This window comes from Chaetomium globosum, genomic scaffold (genome assembly GCF_000143365.1).
Source record: "Chaetomium globosum CBS 148.51 scaffold_2 genomic scaffold, whole genome shotgun sequence".
Taxonomy (NCBI): Eukaryota; Fungi; Ascomycota; class Sordariomycetes; order Sordariales; family Chaetomiaceae; genus Chaetomium; species Chaetomium globosum.
Window position 1 is genome coordinate 3,332,127 of NT_165977.1, and position 18,397 is coordinate 3,350,523.

Here is an 18,397-nt window from a genome sequence, read left to right on the forward strand (position 1 = left end):
TGATTTGGACGTGGGGGACACAAGGGCGGGCAGCTGAAAGGGGCTCAGCGGCGTGAGTCAAATAATGCCAGACCCCTGATTAAACAACCGATCTTCGCTTTTCATGCCTGCCTTGTGTTTCTTCTTCAAGTCGGAGGCTTGAGATTTTTCTTTTTTCGTTATTCTTCGTTTTGGACCTGTCTCCCTTCGCAACAACCGCCCCCCGTTAACAACCCGCTCCGTTTTCAACCTCTGCCTCAAATTACAAGTGGCAGATTCATGGGGGCGCTAAATGCTCTCTGTCAGCTTGGGAAACTTAACGTGTAGGCACGGTGGCCACGGATGTGCCTGGCGGGAAACAGCGGCATCAAGGAGTCCCATTTGCGCACTCAACTCAACCGCCTAGACCATGACGGCAGGCGACGATGATGTCCGGGCGCTACTCATTCCGGGGCAATGCGACATTCGTGAATATGGCGCAGTAATAGACACCCCGGCCAGTTCCGGGCCAGATAGTGCGAGCGACTCCGATTCCGATGTGCAGGACGGCGTCCGGCGTATCGAAGCGGTCGCCCGGACGTGGTCGAAATGGGGATTGGTGGTCGCTTATATGAGGTTGGTGGGCTTGATGATATAGGAAGAAGGACTCAGTAGACTTGCCGCTAACACTCTGACAGCATTTTCCTCATGGCCTTCACCGTGTCACTGGAAGGGCAGGTCACATATTCTCTGGCAGCGTTTGCCGTGAGCTCCTTCAACAACCACTCACTGCTGTCGACCGTCTATGTCGTCCAGGGCGTCGTAAATGGTGCGTGCAAGGTGCTCCCTGCATCACCACTTCTCTTCGCTGACCTGGATAGCCGTCATCAAACCTCCCATGGCCAAGCTTGCGGACGTGTTCGGCCGCTTAGAAGCATTCTGTATCTCCGTCCTCCTGTGCGTCCTGGGTTATATCCAGATGGCAGCTTCGCAAAACGTCCAAACATACGCCTCCGCCCAAATCTTCTACTCGGCCGGGTCGACAGGCCTCCAGATCCTGCAACAGGTTTTCATCGCCGACACCAGCGACTTCCTCAACCGTGCCCTCTTCTCTAGTCTCCCAGACAGCCCCTTTCTCGTGACGGTATGGATTGGTCCTGCCATCGCCGCTTTCATCTTGGCCAATTCGACCTGGCGATTGGGTTACGCCATCTGGGCCGTGATCCTCCCCATCGCGTTCCTTCCGCTTGCCTTAAGCCTGCTTCTCAACGGCCGGAAAGCTGAGCGGATGGGACTCCTTACCAAAAAGCGGCGCTGGGATCCCACCGGCGACGGCGAATCCCCACGAGTAGCAGCAAAACGGCTCTTCCACGATCTTGACGTCGGCGGCACCCTCCTCCTCTCTGGTGGCCTCTCCCTAATTCTCATCCCCCTCACCCTTGTCTCGCGCTCGCCGTCCGGATGGCACGACCCCAAACTCCTGTTCATGATCTTTATAGGAATCGTCCTACTGATTCTCTTCCCGTTCTGGGAGTCTCGCGCACCGCACCCTCTGCTCCCCCTCCAGCTCCTCAAATCCCGCACCTTCTGCGCCGGCTGCGCCCTCGGCTTCTTCTATTTCGCCGTCTTCTACATCGCCGTTCAGCCCTACTTCTATTCGTACCTCCTTGTCGCCCTCAACCTGCCCGTTTCACGCGCGGGGCCCATCACACAGACCTTCTCCTTCGCTTCAACCATCTCCGCCCTCCTCGCCTCGCTCATTATCCGCCGCCTATCCACCCCACGGCCTCGGCCCTTCATTCTCACCGGCGCGGCACTTTACACGGTTGCCATCACCGTCCTCCTGCACACCCGCACCCGCGACGCGTCGACCGTCTCCCTTTTCGCCGCCCAAACTATGCTTGGCGCCGGCGCCGGCCTGATGCACGTCGCCACTCAACTGATCGTGCAGGCTGCCGCTGCGAGCACGGATGTCCATGGGCAAGGGCACGCGCAGCAGTATGTCGGCGTCGCCACCGCGTCCTTCTTGACCCTGGTCCAAGTCGGCGGTGCGGTTGGGTCTGCCGTGTCGGGCGCCGTGTGGGGTCGTCTAGTCCCCGGCAAGCTGAGGACCTACCTGCCCGAGAACGTGCGCGGTGAAGCCGACAAGATCTATGCGAGTGTCGTGGTCGCCTGCAGTTACGCCTGGGGCAGCCCCGAGCGGGAGGCCATCGGCCGGTCGTACCAAGAGACTATCACCGTCCTGTTGTGGGTTGCGCTGGTGGCGTGCGGGCCGGTGCTGGGGATGGCCCTGTTGGTGGAGGATTATCGGCTCGACGGGGTGGGGAAGCGAGTTTTTGCGGAGGATGAGGGGGACGAGGAAACGGAGGAAGAAGAGGGGGAACAAGAAGGGGGAGGACAGGTGATAGTGATGGGGGAGACGGATGCTGCGAGCATGTGGTGGTCCAAGTGGTGGAGTCGACCGAAGAGTAAGTTGGCATTGGTTTCTGTTTCAAGCGTGCATAGTTAGAAGGGCGAGAGAGAGCCTGTGTTTCAAGATGATACCCTGATTTTTGTACTTAGAGCAATATACTCCGTATATACAGTATCCAAACTGTGGGAAGCCCCTCCCTTGGTGAAAGAAACCGTATTGACCTTCTAGCTCTAACAACTCAATCCTCCAAAAGCTTCGTTTCAATATGGAACCCGCCACGGTCCAGCCGGTCAATATACGGTTGGCCCAGACACGCAGCGGTATACACGCCACCAGGAAGGTCGACGTCGTCCTCGAGCAGAGTCGACGCAGCCTCAGCCAGTAAAATCCCCGTCACTATTTCCCGCACGCACGTTAGCAAAAACCACCCCATCACCACACCGAAAGAAAAGGAGAAAGAAGAAGAAAAAAACACTCACAATAATACGCACTCCCCCTAAACCCCGCCCTACAAACCGCCCTCTCCCCCACCCCGCCATCCCTCACCCCCACCCCCCAATACTCAATCTCATCCCCCCGCGCCACCTCCGCCGCCGGCCCCTCCCCGGGCTGGTACAGCCAGCGCGCCGCCGCCCGCCGCAGCCACGGCGTCACCATCACCAGGCCCAGCGCCAGCAGGGCGTAGTGGATCGCGATGCCCCGCACCCAGCCGCGCGGCCGCAGGTACTCGCGGAACGAGAAGTTGGCGCCGTACCATTGGGCCTTGCGCGAGGGGACCGTGCCCAGCAGGCCCCAGGTGCGTTGGACGAGCGCCGCGTCCGTGCTGGCGGCGGGGGAGGTGGTGAGGAGGCCGAGCGTGGGGATGTGGATTAGCCCCGTGAGGGTGGTGAGGAGGCTGCGTTTGGGGCGGGGGGTGTTGCTGCTGTTGTTGTTACCTGTGTTGCGGGGGAGGGGGGAGAGGGCGTAGGGTTTGAATGCGGCGCGGAGTTCGGAGAGGGTAAAGTATTCGAAGATGGTGAGGGCGGTGGTGATGGTGCCGCCTGATGGGGCGGATCTGGAACGAGGGGGTTAGTCAGTCATGGGGAGAGGTGAGAGTTGAGGAGGGTTGAGGTGAGAGTCGAGGAGGGTTGAGGAGGGTTGAGGAGGGTCGTACTTGAGGTTGTGGATGGACACAGTCACGTCCCGTATCGGAGAGGAGAATTCGGAGCGGATGAAGGAGGCGAGCGACCAGGTGACGAGGTCGGGGGGTGCCGACTCGATGCCGATCTGTGGGAACATGAGGGCGCCGCTTTCTTTGGCGGTGGACTCGTACTTTTTGAGCATCTTGGCGACGAAGGGGACCTCGCCCGTCACGTCGAGGTAGTGCGTGCCATTTTCGGCGCAGGCTTTGAAGGCGTGCTCGCCCAGCTTGCCGTAGGGGCCGACGGTTGTGATGAGAATGAAGGTCTTCTTTGCGAGGGCCGCCAGGTCGGAGTCCGTCAGGTTGCAGATCTCGATGCCCGGCTGCACCCGGTCGGCGTTGAGCTTATTGCACTCGGCAACCACATCCTCGAGCTTGGATTGGGAGCGGCCTGCTACCGCCCACTTCAGGTCGGTCGGCAGATGCGTGGTGATGTACTGGGCAGTGTACGTTCCGGTGTAACCTAGCCTGAGTCAGTCTTGTTGGATGCCATGTTTGGATGCATGCAGTGTGGACTCACCGGTAGCACCAAAAACGACAATGTCGTATTGGCGGTCGTGTTGTTTAGATGGCATGATGAAGGAATCTGTTGTGAGATAGCTCTACCCACTTTTTTTTTTATTTGAAGCTATTCCGAGCTGCAAAAGGGTTCCACGCTCAAGAAGTCCCCCGTCTATGAAGTACAGAGATCGCAATTACGTGGTTTAGGAGCGTTTTAGAAACATGGGCTCACTAAGGGAACGGCAATGGAAAATTGAGTGAGTTCGGTTCGATAGAAGTGTGTGCATGTTTAGGTAGAATTGACGATCAACTCACGATTGTAGCTGATCATAGGTTCCTGACCCGCTGTTTCTCCCTTTGACGACATCATCGACAGCCCCTTTCACCGCCAAGAGTAGCCGAGGTCCAGGGCATGGCGAACTGTTTCATGCTCAACTTTGCTAGATTAGGAAGCCACCACCGTGCTAGCGGATTGACCGATTTGATCACATCCATTCATTCTTTGTGGCGGCTGGGCGGCTGATGTTTCCACCCATGGGATAACTCCGACAAGCGAACTTCCATGCTTGGATGCAGTTGCTTCGCCGGCAGGCAACGCCCAAATCGATTCAGCAAGCCCCGCCCACTGCCAAGCAATCTCACATAAAATGATTTGGCTGGGGCTTTGGGCTGAAGCCCCGCCCCGCTTTCCTGGCAGCTTTTCGGGATAACGGTTCTGCCAGATCCCGCGTTTTTGCACCCCCCGGCCGCACACCAGAAAATTGCAGTACACATTTCTCAAAATCGTCGACGCCCGCCAACACCCAGCGAGTCGCCCATTTGAAGTTTACGTACCACACCCTTCAAACCAGTCAAGATGTCTAAGCGCACGAAGAAGGTCGGCATCTCCGGCAAGGTAAGTTATCGCAATAATTCACAAACCATTTTTCTGGTGTGATCGTAGCCCACTGACTCTAGAAAATAGTACGGCACAAGGTTCGTGATCCAACATCTCCTAAGTTAACTTCCCGATGCGCCTTCGACGACAACACTGCTTTTCGTACCCGATCGGTCTCCAATGGAGGTGTGCAGGCAGAAATTTTGCCAGCTTGGGAATGGCCGGGGGATTTATCGCGGGTTGGGTCGTCCAGGGATAGCGGGGGGTTACAAATGAAGCGCCCAGCTTTCAGAGAGTTGTTGGCACCTGCGTGGCCGGTTTGCAAAGAAGGGAGCTCCGCGCAGTACCGCCTCCCGTCCTCCCCCGACTGAACTGGGCGGCTCGGCTTGTTGAACCGCTCATCCAGCCATTGGGCGGGTCAAGACCGATCGGATACTCTGTCGAAGGCGCAACGGTTCACTTGGCCCTGGGCATGATGCTAATGCCATATTAGATACGGTGCTTCGCTCCGTAAGCTCGTCAAGAGTAAGCTCTACCCCCCATCGCCCGGCCGACATCACTTGCTAACAATCCCATAGAGCAGGAAGTTTCCCAGCACGCCAGGTACACCTGCAGTATGTACCCCCAGGAAAGATAGCAGCCGCGCCGCCACGTTACATCTTAACAATGGCGGCATCGTTTTCGGCGCCCGGCTTGATCAATTTTACTAACATACACTTCCCTTGCGCAGCATTCTGCGGAAAGAGTGAGTAAATTTGGTCTTCCAAATTTAGAATTTGACCTAATTCATCAACAGACACCGTTCGTCGTTCGGCCGTTGGCATCTGGGTAAGACTCCTGGTGTGGTGCGCCTAGGGTTACGGCTGCGAATCACACGCCGCTCCGCAACACTAGGCTGCAGCAGACTTTGGCGTTGGCATATGACTGACTCAACCTCGACAGAACTGCAAGTCGTGCAAGAAGACTATGGCTGGTGGTGCTTACACTGTTGCGTGAGTGACTGTGGATTCCTGGTACCGGCTAAAGCCAAGTCTAACCAACGATGTAGGACCCCTGCGGCGGCTGCTATGCGGTCAACTCTCCGCCGTCTCCGCGAGATCACCGAGGTTTAGAGGAGGGCTGGGCGTGCTTTTGCTTTCGGGTTTGGTGTCAAGGAAAAGGACAACGGAGGCTCTGCGGTACACATTCAGCCGTTGGGTACGGCGGGTCGATCAATGACAATTCTTTGAGCAACGACGAGTCCCCGGATTCGAGTCACGATGTCACTTATATGATGCGGGCGAGAGCCAAACTGGCACCGCGGCCCCCCTTTACGACGATAACTGGGGAGAGGCCGTCACGGTCGCCGGATTCTAGACCTTGCAGTTGTCAAATGTCCATGACACATTTATTGGCTACGCTCTTGGTAGCGCAGCGCCCTCGCTGCCCTCTGGTGAAGCCCGGCCGGTGCTGACGAGCTTTGGTTCCCCACTTCAGCATGACCTGCCACGCCACCTGAGTCGTAATCGCCGAATGTGAATCCGCGGCGATTGTCCTTTCCCGGCACCAGGGAAACATGTGCCTGGACCGTCACAACAAGGCCCCCCACGCAGAGGCACGGGTTGTCGTGATTGGGGAGATCTTGTCTCGGGCTTGGATCGGGTTACCGAATCGACCGTGTTCAAATTCACCGACACCAGTACCCTGATGTTCAGCAGGCCAGCTAGGTACCAAGGGAATTATGTGCAAAATCGGATGACGGAATCAGATGCTCGGTATGGGCTTGGCAAGCGGGAACTGTCTCAAACGTTCCGTTCTTCCGTACCCGATCTGGATGAAGTGAAGCCGCGCATCCCAGTCCGGGCAAGAGAACAGCTATCGGTTCGCTTCGACAAAGCTACCTATGTAATTAGACGTTCCGTACCCTAATAAGTGGCACAAAATTGCGAGGTACATGAGTTGTTGAAATAGAGACGGCTCGGTGTTGGAGGTTGATAGCCTGGACACTCCGCATGGTCCACTTGACCCGAAACCACGATGCATCCAGTAATTCAACGAGGTGACCGATGTGATGCAGGTTAATGGCGAAGCAGTTGATTTACTTCGTATTGTAACTCCAACCCACAAGCCAGCACCAGGGTTGACTGACCCTCTCCCTCACTTGTGGGCACATGTACCTTGAATGTTCTTATTATTCGCCGTTCACAACGGTACTTAGTGCAGCTACATACGAAGTACATCCAATGGCGTGCGACACCATCCCCGTCATCGCCATCTCCTACCTCGGATATATCACCAAGTGGATGCAAGCTACAACACCAGCCAGCATACGAATGATCGCGTACACATTCACACTTGACTGCTCTCATTCATCCTGGGCTTGGTAGGTTTGTCCAGCCACATTCTCCCCCCTCCCCCGGCCTTGTCTTGTGAAAGAGACAGTCAGCTGGCCCCGGGAATTGCTCGCCAGCCTGGATGCCACGGGCACTGCTACCCTGCACTATGAAAGACTGTTGATTGGCTGCCACCCCGAAGCTTGCGGGACGATGCAAAAGGGCGAGCACCTCTCTGGCCAGCACTCTTTCCTCCTTTCTCACACTTTTCCCACTGCGCTTCCTGCCGCATTTCAGTGGTCCACTTCTCGTCCCGCCGCCTGCAACTCAAACCCGGTGCGGCCACCCACTCAGCACCTTCTCCCTGTGCAAGCACCCTATCGGCCTACCTAAGCGCAACACAACGCTATCACGATCCGAGACTGGGACAGCAGCACGTATCGACACAGCTGTCAATTTCTCAATTTCGAGCCAAAAATTGATAACGGCATAAATTCAAAATTTCAAACCCCTTTTCTACCTATCGATTTTGACTCCTTATTTGGGTTGTCCACGACTCCCCGTCAGCCATGGCTGATCAGTGTATCGTCTGTCTCGACCCCCTGGAGGTTGAGACCAGCGCCGCTATCTCGACCCCGCTAGACCCTGCAGAAGAGCAGCTGCTCAAGGACCACCACGAACGCCTCGCCATTGAAGATGCCGATGCACTCGCCAAACCAAACCAAGAAAACGCGCCAGAACACATCACCCACAAAAATGTAGCCAAAATCGAGGTGTGCGGCCACATGCTGCACGACGCCTGTCTTCGGGAATGGACCGAAAAGGCAAACAGCTGCCCCATCTGCCGCCAGACATTCCATACCGTCATTGTTTATGACAAGGTTGGAGGTAAGTTCGCCCCCTCTACGCCACCCCCGGCTGCCCTCGACTTCACTATCTTGGTTGTTGCGGAACGCGATCGACTAACACACTCGGTCATAGGCAAGTACCTATCTACTCGTAAAGTCGAGGACAAGAAGCAGGCCCCCGTGGTGCCCGATTACGATCCCCGAGAATGGATGGAGGAGATGGTGGACCAGCCAGAAATTCCGGGGAGGCGTTGCCCCGTCTGCAACTCGGCCGGTGACGAGGAGGTGCTCCTACTTTGCGACGGCTGCGATGCCGCCTACCACACCCAGTGTGTAGATCTTGACGACGTTCCGCGGGGTCCCTGGTTCTGCATGGAGTGCGAGCACGCCCTCGGCCCAGACGTGATGCAACCGGTAGACAATGTCCCTAATGGGGACGGGGGCTTCTCCGGCCGGGGCTACTACTTCCCGCGTACCCAAGCTAGCATGCGGCGCGCGCGCCAACGAGCACGGTCCGACGAATGGCAGGGGGCGTGGGGCCGGATCACAGGTCGCGTCTGGGATGCACTCGAGTTGGACCTTGACTACCAGGACGAGGATGACTCAGCCGTGTTCGAGGGCCTGCAACGATCTCGCCAACTACGCGAGCGGGAACGGGAGGAGCACGAGCGCTGGCAACAACGCCTTAACATTGCGGCCCGCTTGGGTGCGAGGGACGTCTTTTTGAACAACATGGCTCGGTGGGTGGAACGCCCCCAACCCAGCCCACCGACCCGCGAGGAACGGCTTGCCTGGGGCGCCTTGGAGAAGGCTAGGGATATGGATTCGCGGAAGCGCAAATCACGCTCCGCCACGGCTGAGCCAAACGAGGAGGAACCACACCACGAACCTGAGAGGAAGTTGAAGCGGCCTCGCACCAGGCGGTTACCACTCACGAACGGCGAATCATCTTCGTCTGTGGCCCGCGATCCCGGCTCATCAAGCCGACAGCAGCAGCAACAAATAGAGCAACAACTACAGCAGCCACAGCAGCAGAGCAGCTCAGCATTGAACAATAGTGCGACTAGCGCGGGTGGCGGGCCGCCCTCATTTTTATCATCATTACTTAAAGAGGTGGAAATGAGCACGCCGTCGGACGAAGACACTCTGTTGCAAATGTTTGGGCCGATTCCGGGTGTTAATGACGCCCCATCGCCCGCGCATAGCCATGGCTCGATCACGCCGCCACCCAACCGTGCCAGCTCCCCAGTCATGACGCTGAGTTCGCACATCGCACCCCTTTACGCCGCGCCGTCTTATACCCCGACAAGAGGGTTATCATTGGACACAGCGGAGCAATCACGATCATCGTCACCCCAGCGAGCAAGCCGCCGAGAGCCCCAGTCTTCGCCTGACAACAGCGACTCGGAGCACCGGGGCCGTAGACAGCACTCGTCTCGTCGGCACGGCGCGCTGGAGCTCCGGCAACCGCAGCCTCGACGGACGCACAACAGTATCCTGCCGTCCCGGTCGAGCAACACATCACCCGCGCGACCCCTGCCCTTTGAGATGAAGGAGAACATTAGTAAAATTGTGCGAGGCGCGCTAAAACCGCACTGGCGTTCCAAGCAGCTAACGGCGGAGCAATACGAAACCATCAACCGCGACATCTCTCGCAAGATCTACGATGAAGTCAAAAACCCGGAAATCAACGAGGACATGCAACAAAGCTGGGAGAGGCTGGCGACGCAGGAGGTTGCACGTGCCGTCGCTTCTCTCAAGGCCTAGAGAGTCAGGAAGGCGCAATCGCGGCTCTCCGGCTTTCACTGCGAAACAATGGAACACAGCACAAACAGCATGATCATGACACAGCCATGACCGGGATGACGGTTGACAATGGGATGATTTCTTATCTTGAATGGGCCTTTAGTGGCGGCGTTTCGGGGCATCGGGGCCGGCTGGCTTGTTCGTCACGAGACAAACAACGGGACCTGGATAGGATACCCAACGGACAATATCTGGATGGTTTACTGGGCGGGGGCGGGTTCATGAGGGGGTACCAGCGATTCGTATCTTTTTCTTATCCTTCTGATCTGGTGTGTTTCAGCCAAAGGCGTCGGCGGCGGTTGGGTTTTGGGCATATGAGTTTTAACTTAGCTATCTGGTAAACATGCATACTAGCAGGTGCGGGATAGCTCCGGAGTGTTTGTGTTTTTGGTCGGGGTGGCGAATGTGTGGATGCCTAAAAAAGGGCGGCTTTGTATATGTATTATACTTTGAGGTCACAGTTATGCAGTGGCAGGTGCATGGATGGTCAGCCATCCGAGGACTCAGCTGGCAACAACAGAATTGCATGTCATATTGATGAAGCAGAAGTTGTTGCCATTCATTTCCCGCGAAGATCCCTAACCACCGATAATGGTTACGGCTACAAGTGCTGATATGATCGTGGAGAGGCGGTCTTCGTGTAGAGGTCTGGAGATACTGTAGGGAGGTGGCTTCTTAGGTGAGAGGTCAACGCGGAGTTTTATAGGGCTCTTAAACCGCGGCAGAGCCTAGTTGTTACATGGCTCTCGGCGTGTGTCCTACTCAAACACAACTATGGTCAGGGCTGAGACCGATCCAGAACTCCCCTTTCTGCCCCGGTTGCTACCAGGCCCAACTTTCAAGTCACCACTTTACACCGCAGTCCCTACCTTCTTCACGTACACTAAGTACGGACCCGGCAGGCTCCTGTCGAACTACATACGTACCGCCGGACCACCTCCATCTTCAAGTCCAAGGTTGCCCGAATCAAATACCCTGCCCCGAACTGGAGACTACCTCGGCCTACCCAAGCCCGAGCCAGAGGACAACTCCTGGCTGGTCCTGAGGTGCTTTGATCCAAGCCCAACAGACCCAGTGCCGCGGGAAACTGCAAGAGAATAGGAAAAGAGTACGCGATGCCGTCTTCTAGTTCGGCCGGCAAGGTGCGGAAGGTGGCGAGGGTGGACAATGACTATACGCGTGCTTGTGAAAAGTGCTGGTGCGATAACAAGGTTAGCACCAAGGGGGGGATCTGTGACGAGTGTATCAACGATTGAATTGGGGGGTGGGGTCTATCCTCCCTCTATCAGTTTGGCTTTGTGGAGGGTGGCTTAGGGATGATAGTCTGGTGCGTTTGGCGGAGGAGTGAATCATGAGAACCGGGTGAAAGGTGTGGATGGCCATGGCACTAATTTCTTTATAGAGATCAATTTACATAGCGTGGGCTCAATAGGGGCCTCGTAATTGTCCCGGTTTTTCGATGTTGAGGTATGATGCCAGACCTGCCTGTGGGATCCCACTTCCGGAACACGGGTTAAGTTGACCATGAGGTGGGCTTTGTGGGTAGCAAGTCATGATTGAGAGTCCCAGAGTGAGGCACGGGTGGATGTATCGCGACTCGTATATCAAATCTTCAGGCAAAAGGGCTGGAGACAACTGCTGACGAGTAACTCGCTAAAAGCAAGCCTCATGATATACCACCATTGTTAGCAAGGTCCGTAGCCACGCAAACCAACACCGTCCAAACTTTCTGAGGCCACCCGTGATGCTTTGCATGACTTACACGCTGTAACGTACGTGGTCTGGGCAAAGGAACACCCCTCGCTTACTACATAGTTATAAAGACCACTCGGTGAAGTCACTCTGGGAAGTAATGCCTTCCAGTGTTAATCGGCGTTGGCAATGCACTCCCTCGCCACCATTCTCAGCCACTAGCAGTCCATACCTCACAACACGACGGAGCATGGACGACTTCGAGCAGCGCATACCACGCGGCGGGAGGCCCATCGTGACCACCATCAAGGAATTCACTGGAGACGTGCCAGGGCTGGACACATGCATCTGCAAAAAGTGTGGTCCCTGCTACGAAGACGCCGTAGTCGGCCGCGAGTGGTGCCGAAGGTGTCTCCGCAAGAGATGCGGGATGGGTAAACGGGCTTGGGAGAAGTTACGCGGCTGGTTTGGTGTGGAGGGGTAATAGGGCTTGGGGTGGGAACGCCGTGGTCTATATGCCCTCAATGACGGCCGGGCCGTGATCGCAATAGGCGGGGAATTGGTGAGGTTGGTTGGCGCACCATATCAACGGCGTTGGTTTGGGATTGGGTCTGAGTCCATGTTTTCGAGCCCTCTTCTCAATGGTGAGGCGGGACCCGAATTGGGGACCTGGCCACCATCCGAACCGCAAAGAAACGTAAAAATAGCCTGCTGGTTACACAGCATCGGACCCGGGCCTAGTCGACCAAAGTATGAAAGCATTGCATTTCCCAGGCAGGTCCATGCAACAATGATGCTGGAATGTGTGTCATTAGACCGACCCAACCCGACTCGCAACGAGAAAATGTTTACCCTTTGGCATGTTCACGGCAACTATCTAACAGCAACCCGGTAGGAGTATAGCCTTTCGGCGCAGGCACCGCTAGCGAATCAGCCGCATATCCCTCTGGGCACCTGTAAATGGTCAGGACGTTTTGGAGGTGAGAAACAGTCTTGATGATAAGGATTGGTGCCGTGAAGAGAAAAGAGAAAGAGAAAACTTTTCGGGATTCGAATCGACAAAATTAACATGGCAAGTGGGAGATGGTCCGTGCGTCAGGTTAGGCGCTAGGCTGGATAAAGAAGGCGGTGTGTAGGCACTGTGGTGGGATGAGAAAAGCGGGTCACCGGCCCGGCATGGAAAAAGTTCACGGTTCGGTGCCGCGATTTTGAAGGGTTACGGAGAGGTCCCATAGTGAAATCGACTACATACAGCACCTGGCTGTGTGGGTTCGACCAAACCACAACACCACCACCATGATGTCGGCGCCAGGTAGAGGGTCAGCCCTGCTGAGGGGTAAGCTATCTTCTCTTTTCTTTTGAAATTGACATCAATTGGAAATGTTGGCTGACCTAACCTCCTCCCCCTCCCAGGCTCATACCGAGTCTGCACCCAGTGTGCTCGCCCAGCGCCCCGGCCCAGGATAGCAACGACGGCAAGAACAGTCCCTCGGGCTTCCGCCGTTCTTCCCCTAGCCTCTCGCCGCTACTACTCCGCCGAACCGGCCACCGCGCAGCAAACCACCACCACCCCCGAATCAACACCAACCCCTCCCACAACCACAACCATAACCCCCTCGACGGACCCCAACCCAGAGACGGCCCTCTACCTCATAAAATCATCCCTGATCCTCACGCGGGCACCGCTCCTGACACGGGAACAAACCCCCTTCGAATCCGCCTTCTACTTCTACCAGAAGCGGCTCAACGAGCGGTTAACTGCGCCCTTCCGACGGCAGTTCTACTTCAAGCAGGACACGGCGGCGGACCTGGACTTCCGCATCAAGCTGGCGGAGCGGCACGGGGTGCCGGCCAAGGACATTGGGCGGTACAACCCGCGCGGGCGCATGGCCTGGAACGACGAGCTGCTGACGGGCAGCACCACGTCGGACCCGGCCGAGCTCGTCAACAAGCTGCTCGCCGACGCCGAGGTCCGCGTTAGTGAGGATGGCGAGCCGATCGCGCCCGAGGAGCGGGTCCCCGTCGAGAGGCCCGCGCCGAGGAGGAGTGAGGCCGATGAGAAGGGGGATGTGAGGAGGCTGGATCGCGCCATGGAGAGGACGTTGTATCTGGTGGTGAGGCGGGAGTGGGAGGAGGTGGTGGGGGGGGTGAAGAAAAAGAGGGAGGTGTGGGAGTTCCCAACGGGGTTGGGTACAGACTCAGGAGACGCTGCATGAGGTTTGTTTGACCCGGCCCTTTTCTTTTTTTTTTTCTTGCCTTTTTTTCGTTATTTTCCCTTTCTTCACCCCCCACCCCCCATCATAACCTAAACCATAAACGACACCCACCAATACTAACACCACTCCCCAGGCCGCCGCCCGGGTCATAACCGAATCCGCCGGCCCCAATATGAATACGTGGGTTGTCGGCCGAGTGCCCGTCGCGCATCACGTGGTCAAGCCCGTGGTCGGCGAGGACGGCACGACGGTGGTCGACCGCGGCGCGAAGACCTTCTTCCTCAAGGGCCGCATCATGACGGGCCAGGCCGACCTCGCCGGCAACAAGCACGGCTTGACCGACTTCAAGTGGCTGACCCGCGAGGAGCTGCAGGAGGTGCTGCCGGAGGAATATTACCACAGCGTGCGCGGCATGATGGATCTGAGGTAGAAACGGTGGGGAGATTGGGGTGGGGGGAGGGGGGTTAGATGTTGGCAAGACATAGCAAGCGGGGCCACTTCTCGCGCGCTCTGTTTTTGTGTATTGTAATCTAGAAATGTACGCTATGTATCAACTGTCCATTTCGGTTCAATCGCCGCCGCAGTCGGGACAGCAGGACAGCGAAACCATCACACCCAAAAGACTATCAAAGGGCAAATGCAGATATGAACAAAGACTACCCAGCCACTCCCTCAGCTCTCCTCCCGCGCCAGATCCATCACCCCAACAGCCCCCATCCGCAATTTATTACCATACCTCCTCCAAATCTCCCCATCCCACTGCGACGACGATGACGGCCGCTCACCACCCCCCTTCAAACCACCACCACCACCACCACCACCACCACCACCAAACGGACAGAGCTCCCGAAACAACTCATCCCCCTTCCCTTTTCCCCCGTCCCGACGCAGCCCACGCAGCGGTGGTGGCGGAATCAAAGATCCCACACCGCCACCACCACCATCCCCCGTAGTCAAAACCCGCCCCGACAATACCACAAACACCACCGCCGTCATCCAGCTGTCGAACCCTGCGCTGTGGGCCATGCCACGCTCGCGGGGGTCAAACCCCGGCTCGGGGATGATAGAGAAGGGTGGTGGCGACGGCGGCTGCTGGTGGTGGTGGTGACGGTGATGTTGAGGTTTGGGGTGAATTCTGGAGCCCCTGCCGACCAGATCGGCATAGAGCTGTGCGAGGTTGCGGCTCGGTTTCCAGCCGAGCTGGCAGGCCAGGTGCTTGGTGTCGATGATTCGCGGGAAGAAGCGGTGCGTGGCGCGGCGGAAGGCGAGGGCGTCGGCGGGGAGGGGCTGGAGGAAGGTCTCGTGCAGGAAGCAGAGGTCGAGGAAGGGGTTGTGGCCGATGAGGATGGGGCGGTGGGCGCGGAGGCGGGCTTCGTAGAGGTGGAGGTTTTGGCGGAGTTGGGAGGCGGTGGTGGGTGGGAGGTGGTTGTTGTCGAGGAGTAGCTCTGGGTCGAGGGCGTCGGCGAAGGAGCCGCCGATGAGGGCTTCAATGATGTAGCGGAATCCTGGGTTGGGTGTTAGCCTAGGGTGTGGGGCTAGGGGTATGTTGATGGGCTTGCCGGTCTGCCTCACGACGGAATGATGCCGTTTTCTATATTCGCTGTCCCACGACTTTTGAGGCGGGCTATCTTCGGCCGGTGCGTTCGCATGCTGGGGCTTGGTTGGATACAAACTGTTGGCCAGTTCTCCCTCCGAACGGCTAAGGTAAGGGACACCCTGGAAGAAGGTCTTTTCAAAAGAGAAGTTGTTTTCCTGGAGAAACAAGAAGCTACGGTACGAAAGAACCAGCTTTCGGTCGATCAGTTTTGCCAATGCTGTATTGGGTGGGAAGAACTCTGGGGTGAGTTGGAAGGTGAAGGTTCGCGCTCGGTATCCTGTGGTTATGTTAGCCATCTCGAGCCGGGGGCAGTCCTATTCAGAAGCGGACCTTTGTGCTTGCGATCGTAGGACAGGCAAGTCAAGCCAACTTGCAAAATTTGGAATGACCTGGCTGCTTCAGCCGCGAGGTGGTAGAAGGTCGACTCGGCGGGTTGAGAGACCCCGACTGAATTAGGAATTCCGCTCATTTCCAAATCAAAAGACACAGAGTCGGCCAAAGAGATTGCCTCTAGGATGGTTGGCAGAGTTTGCCAGAAGTTAAAACGGTCTACATCCATGAGTTTATCTCTGCAAGGGTTGGCTGAGAGGAAGTCAATGTGGGTTGTCTCGAGTCATCCGAACACTTCATCAACGGTGAATCGTGGTTAAGTGGATTGGCCAGAGCAAAAAGGGCGAGGTTAGCGCTCGGTAGAGGGAGGTAGAGAGCCGACTTGTAGGCTGTAGTTTTAGGTCTGGGAGAGGTTTCAGGGGAGCGGGTTGTTATGAGAGCAAAGTAGGGACTCAATCAGCGGGATACCTTATTTGCTCGACATGAAGTCATTGAGAGGTCTGTACTTGCATGATCAAAATCGGGAGGAGGCAGGAGAAACCTAAGCTTGTTTGCGACACTAGCAAAAGAAATGGAATTGCTCGAGAGAGCGTTTGCTGATAAAAAACAAGATGATACGTGCATTGGGGAAGGTGCCTGGTGCTCACAAAGGCATTCATACCTTCCGGGAAGGGGATAATAGAACGCTTGACAGACTGGCACACCGCAAACAAGCAACTCAAAAGCCCACTAAGTAACTGAAACAAACCTTTGAGGAAAGAAGAAGGGAAGCAAAAAAAAAAAAAAAAGAATTAGAAACATGGTTCGCTTTTCACGCCGAGACGTACCCAAGTACAATGACCCCTTTCCGTCAACCGACAGCCCTCCCTCATTTTCTCTTGGTCTCTTATTCTTTTAGTGACTGCCTTGGTTATTCTATTTTCTCATCGATTGAACCTGGCACCTAAAACATTCGGTTACCCGTCAATCAAGACCCTTAAATCCTATCATCTCCCAGCAATCAGTATCGAGCCCCATTACCCGCGCATCCGTAACAACTACAAACCGCGTGATGGCTCCTTCCCCCGAGTCTCCACAGGAGTCAACAGAAAGCGTGCCGCCGACGAGCGACAGCACTGATTGGGATTCAATTCCGCTGGCCTCTAGTGGATGCAAGTCTCTCCCATTTTGTCGAAACAGGCTATCGAGTACCACTAACATGGCCATAACGCTAGCTGACTCCGACGATTCGGGATCTGAATTACTTCCGGAAGGCTGGGGCCCAGGTAATATTTTGGGCGTCTTCCCTTGGGAACACATTACCGGCGAGAGCAGAGCGTGGATTCGCTACGTCGAGGCCAGATACGTATGGGCCACCGAATCCCAATCTCGTAAACTCGGGGCTTACAAACATACCAGGGCTCCAACTTCAGATGGTGCCGGCCCCGGGTAACTAACGGTAGTGACTCTCACTGGGAGGCCATGGCTGCTTCCTCGAAGTTCGAGAAGGGAATTTTCTACGACCTGGCCGGCCCCCCGCTGCGGCCTACATATCTTACCCGCAGCCCAAATCCCACCGTTATCATGAATAGAGACCCCGAGTGGTTCGTCCTGCCGTTCTTTTGCAGTCCCGACCGGTCATTCTCTGATTATATCGAACCATTCGCCGCTTTCGATCCCCGACCCATGATTTCCAAACGTCCCGATTTGAACCCACAGCAACGAGATGCAAACATGCGGAACGCCTCGACTGCAACCATGGTCTACCTCTACGGCCAGGTCCGGCTCGGCAACAAGCAATGCCAGCGCTGCCGGCGCCGGAGGATCACCACGAACATACCCGCCGAGGCCATCCCGGTGTGCGCCACCGCCGGGCGTTACTACCATGGAATTTGTGCCAACTGTCTGGCACTGGGCGGCACAATAGACGACGCGTTGAGACGCTGCGATGTGTCCAACCGGTTGAGCGACCAGGAATACGACCAGCTGACTCGAGGGCTGGGCGATCCGGGCTGGGTAGGGCGCTCACCGTTTATCGGAGACAACGCGACTGACCTGGCCTTTGCCAGGAATCTACTGTGGTGGAAAGTGACGGCCCGCTGCCAGAACCCCACACTAGGGAGAAAACGGGATAAGGCCAGCGCTGGTAGCTCGAATACGACAAAGGTTGGCGACCCAGTGGCAGCATCTGGGAAAGTATATGGCACAATGGATGAGAACCCGGGCCTAGCAAGTAGCTCGACCAGGGCAGCAGTCAGGAGCATCGTTGTAGCAACTACCCCAGATACGGCAGTTTTAAAAAGCCACAACGTTGGGATGGCCACCAGCCCGGTACCGTCCAGAAACCCGAGCGCAGCAAGTGGCTCGGTCAGGGCAGTAGTACGCAGGATCGTCAGACAAGTCTCTTGCGGGACCACAGCATTACCAAGAACCCCAGACACGGCAGGTTCAAAAAACGAAAACGGACATGCTGGGATGGCCAGTAGCCCAGCAACGGCCGGAAATCCGAACATGAAATCACCTGGCAACCGAAGCACGCCAACAGCCAGAAGACCAAACGAGACGGACAGCGTGGAGCGTGATAAACAACAAGAGGGACGGCAGATAGTGACGGTAACAACAAGAGGGACGGTAGATAGCGACGGTAAGCAAACTTTAGCGAACAACATCTAACTACATCATCAATTC

General features: G+C 56.4%; 7 protein-coding genes across 7 annotated transcripts; 5 read left to right on the plus strand and 2 right to left on the minus strand.

Moving 5' to 3' along the window:
- Positions 1–666: 666 nt before the first annotated feature.
- On the plus strand, positions 667–2,507 carry CHGG_03177 (uncharacterized protein; the record flags this gene model as incomplete). Its single annotated transcript, XM_001229692.1, has 3 exons — positions 667–787; positions 840–2,414; positions 2,464–2,507. 3 exons carry the CDS (start codon positions 667–669, stop codon positions 2,505–2,507), a joined length of 1,740 nt encoding a protein of 579 aa, XP_001229693.1.
- Positions 2,508–2,609: 102 nt separating this feature from the next.
- Positions 2,610–4,126, minus strand: CHGG_03178 (uncharacterized protein; the record flags this gene model as incomplete). Its single annotated transcript, XM_001229693.1, has 4 exons — positions 2,610–2,767; positions 2,851–3,425; positions 3,525–4,014; positions 4,072–4,126. The coding sequence occupies 4 exons, from the start codon at positions 4,124–4,126 to the stop codon at positions 2,610–2,612; spliced, it is 1,278 nt and encodes a 425-aa protein (XP_001229694.1).
- A 782-nt stretch (positions 4,127–4,908) lies between these two features.
- On the plus strand, positions 4,909–6,041 carry CHGG_03179 (60S ribosomal protein L43; the record flags this gene model as incomplete). Its single annotated transcript, XM_001229694.1, has 8 exons — positions 4,909–4,947; positions 5,017–5,027; positions 5,423–5,454; positions 5,508–5,543; positions 5,660–5,674; positions 5,726–5,757; positions 5,872–5,921; positions 5,978–6,041. The coding sequence occupies 8 exons, from the start codon at positions 4,909–4,911 to the stop codon at positions 6,039–6,041; spliced, it is 279 nt and encodes a 92-aa protein (XP_001229695.1).
- A 1,769-nt stretch (positions 6,042–7,810) lies between these two features.
- On the plus strand, positions 7,811–9,856 carry CHGG_03180 (uncharacterized protein; the record flags this gene model as incomplete). Its single annotated transcript, XM_001229695.1, has 2 exons — positions 7,811–8,129; positions 8,223–9,856. 2 exons carry the CDS (start codon positions 7,811–7,813, stop codon positions 9,854–9,856), a joined length of 1,953 nt encoding a protein of 650 aa, XP_001229696.1.
- Positions 9,857–12,883: 3,027 nt separating this feature from the next.
- On the plus strand, positions 12,884–14,233 carry CHGG_03181 (uncharacterized protein; the record flags this gene model as incomplete). The annotated part of the gene is made up of 3 exons (XM_001229696.1): positions 12,884–12,923; positions 13,001–13,752; positions 13,937–14,233. 3 exons carry the CDS (start codon positions 12,884–12,886, stop codon positions 14,231–14,233), a joined length of 1,089 nt encoding a protein of 362 aa, XP_001229697.1.
- Positions 14,234–14,475: 242 nt separating this feature from the next.
- CHGG_03182 (uncharacterized protein) lies at positions 14,476–15,696 on the minus strand (the record flags this gene model as incomplete). The annotated part of the gene is made up of 1 exon (XM_001229697.1): positions 14,476–15,696. The coding sequence occupies one exon, from the start codon at positions 15,694–15,696 to the stop codon at positions 14,476–14,478; it is 1,221 nt and encodes a 406-aa protein (XP_001229698.1).
- A 1,232-nt stretch (positions 15,697–16,928) lies between these two features.
- On the plus strand, positions 16,929–18,195 carry CHGG_03183 (uncharacterized protein; the record flags this gene model as incomplete). The annotated part of the gene is made up of 3 exons (XM_001229698.1): positions 16,929–17,075; positions 17,129–17,905; positions 18,013–18,195. The coding sequence occupies 3 exons, from the start codon at positions 16,929–16,931 to the stop codon at positions 18,193–18,195; spliced, it is 1,107 nt and encodes a 368-aa protein (XP_001229699.1).
- Between the last annotated feature and the right edge of the window lie 202 nt (positions 18,196–18,397).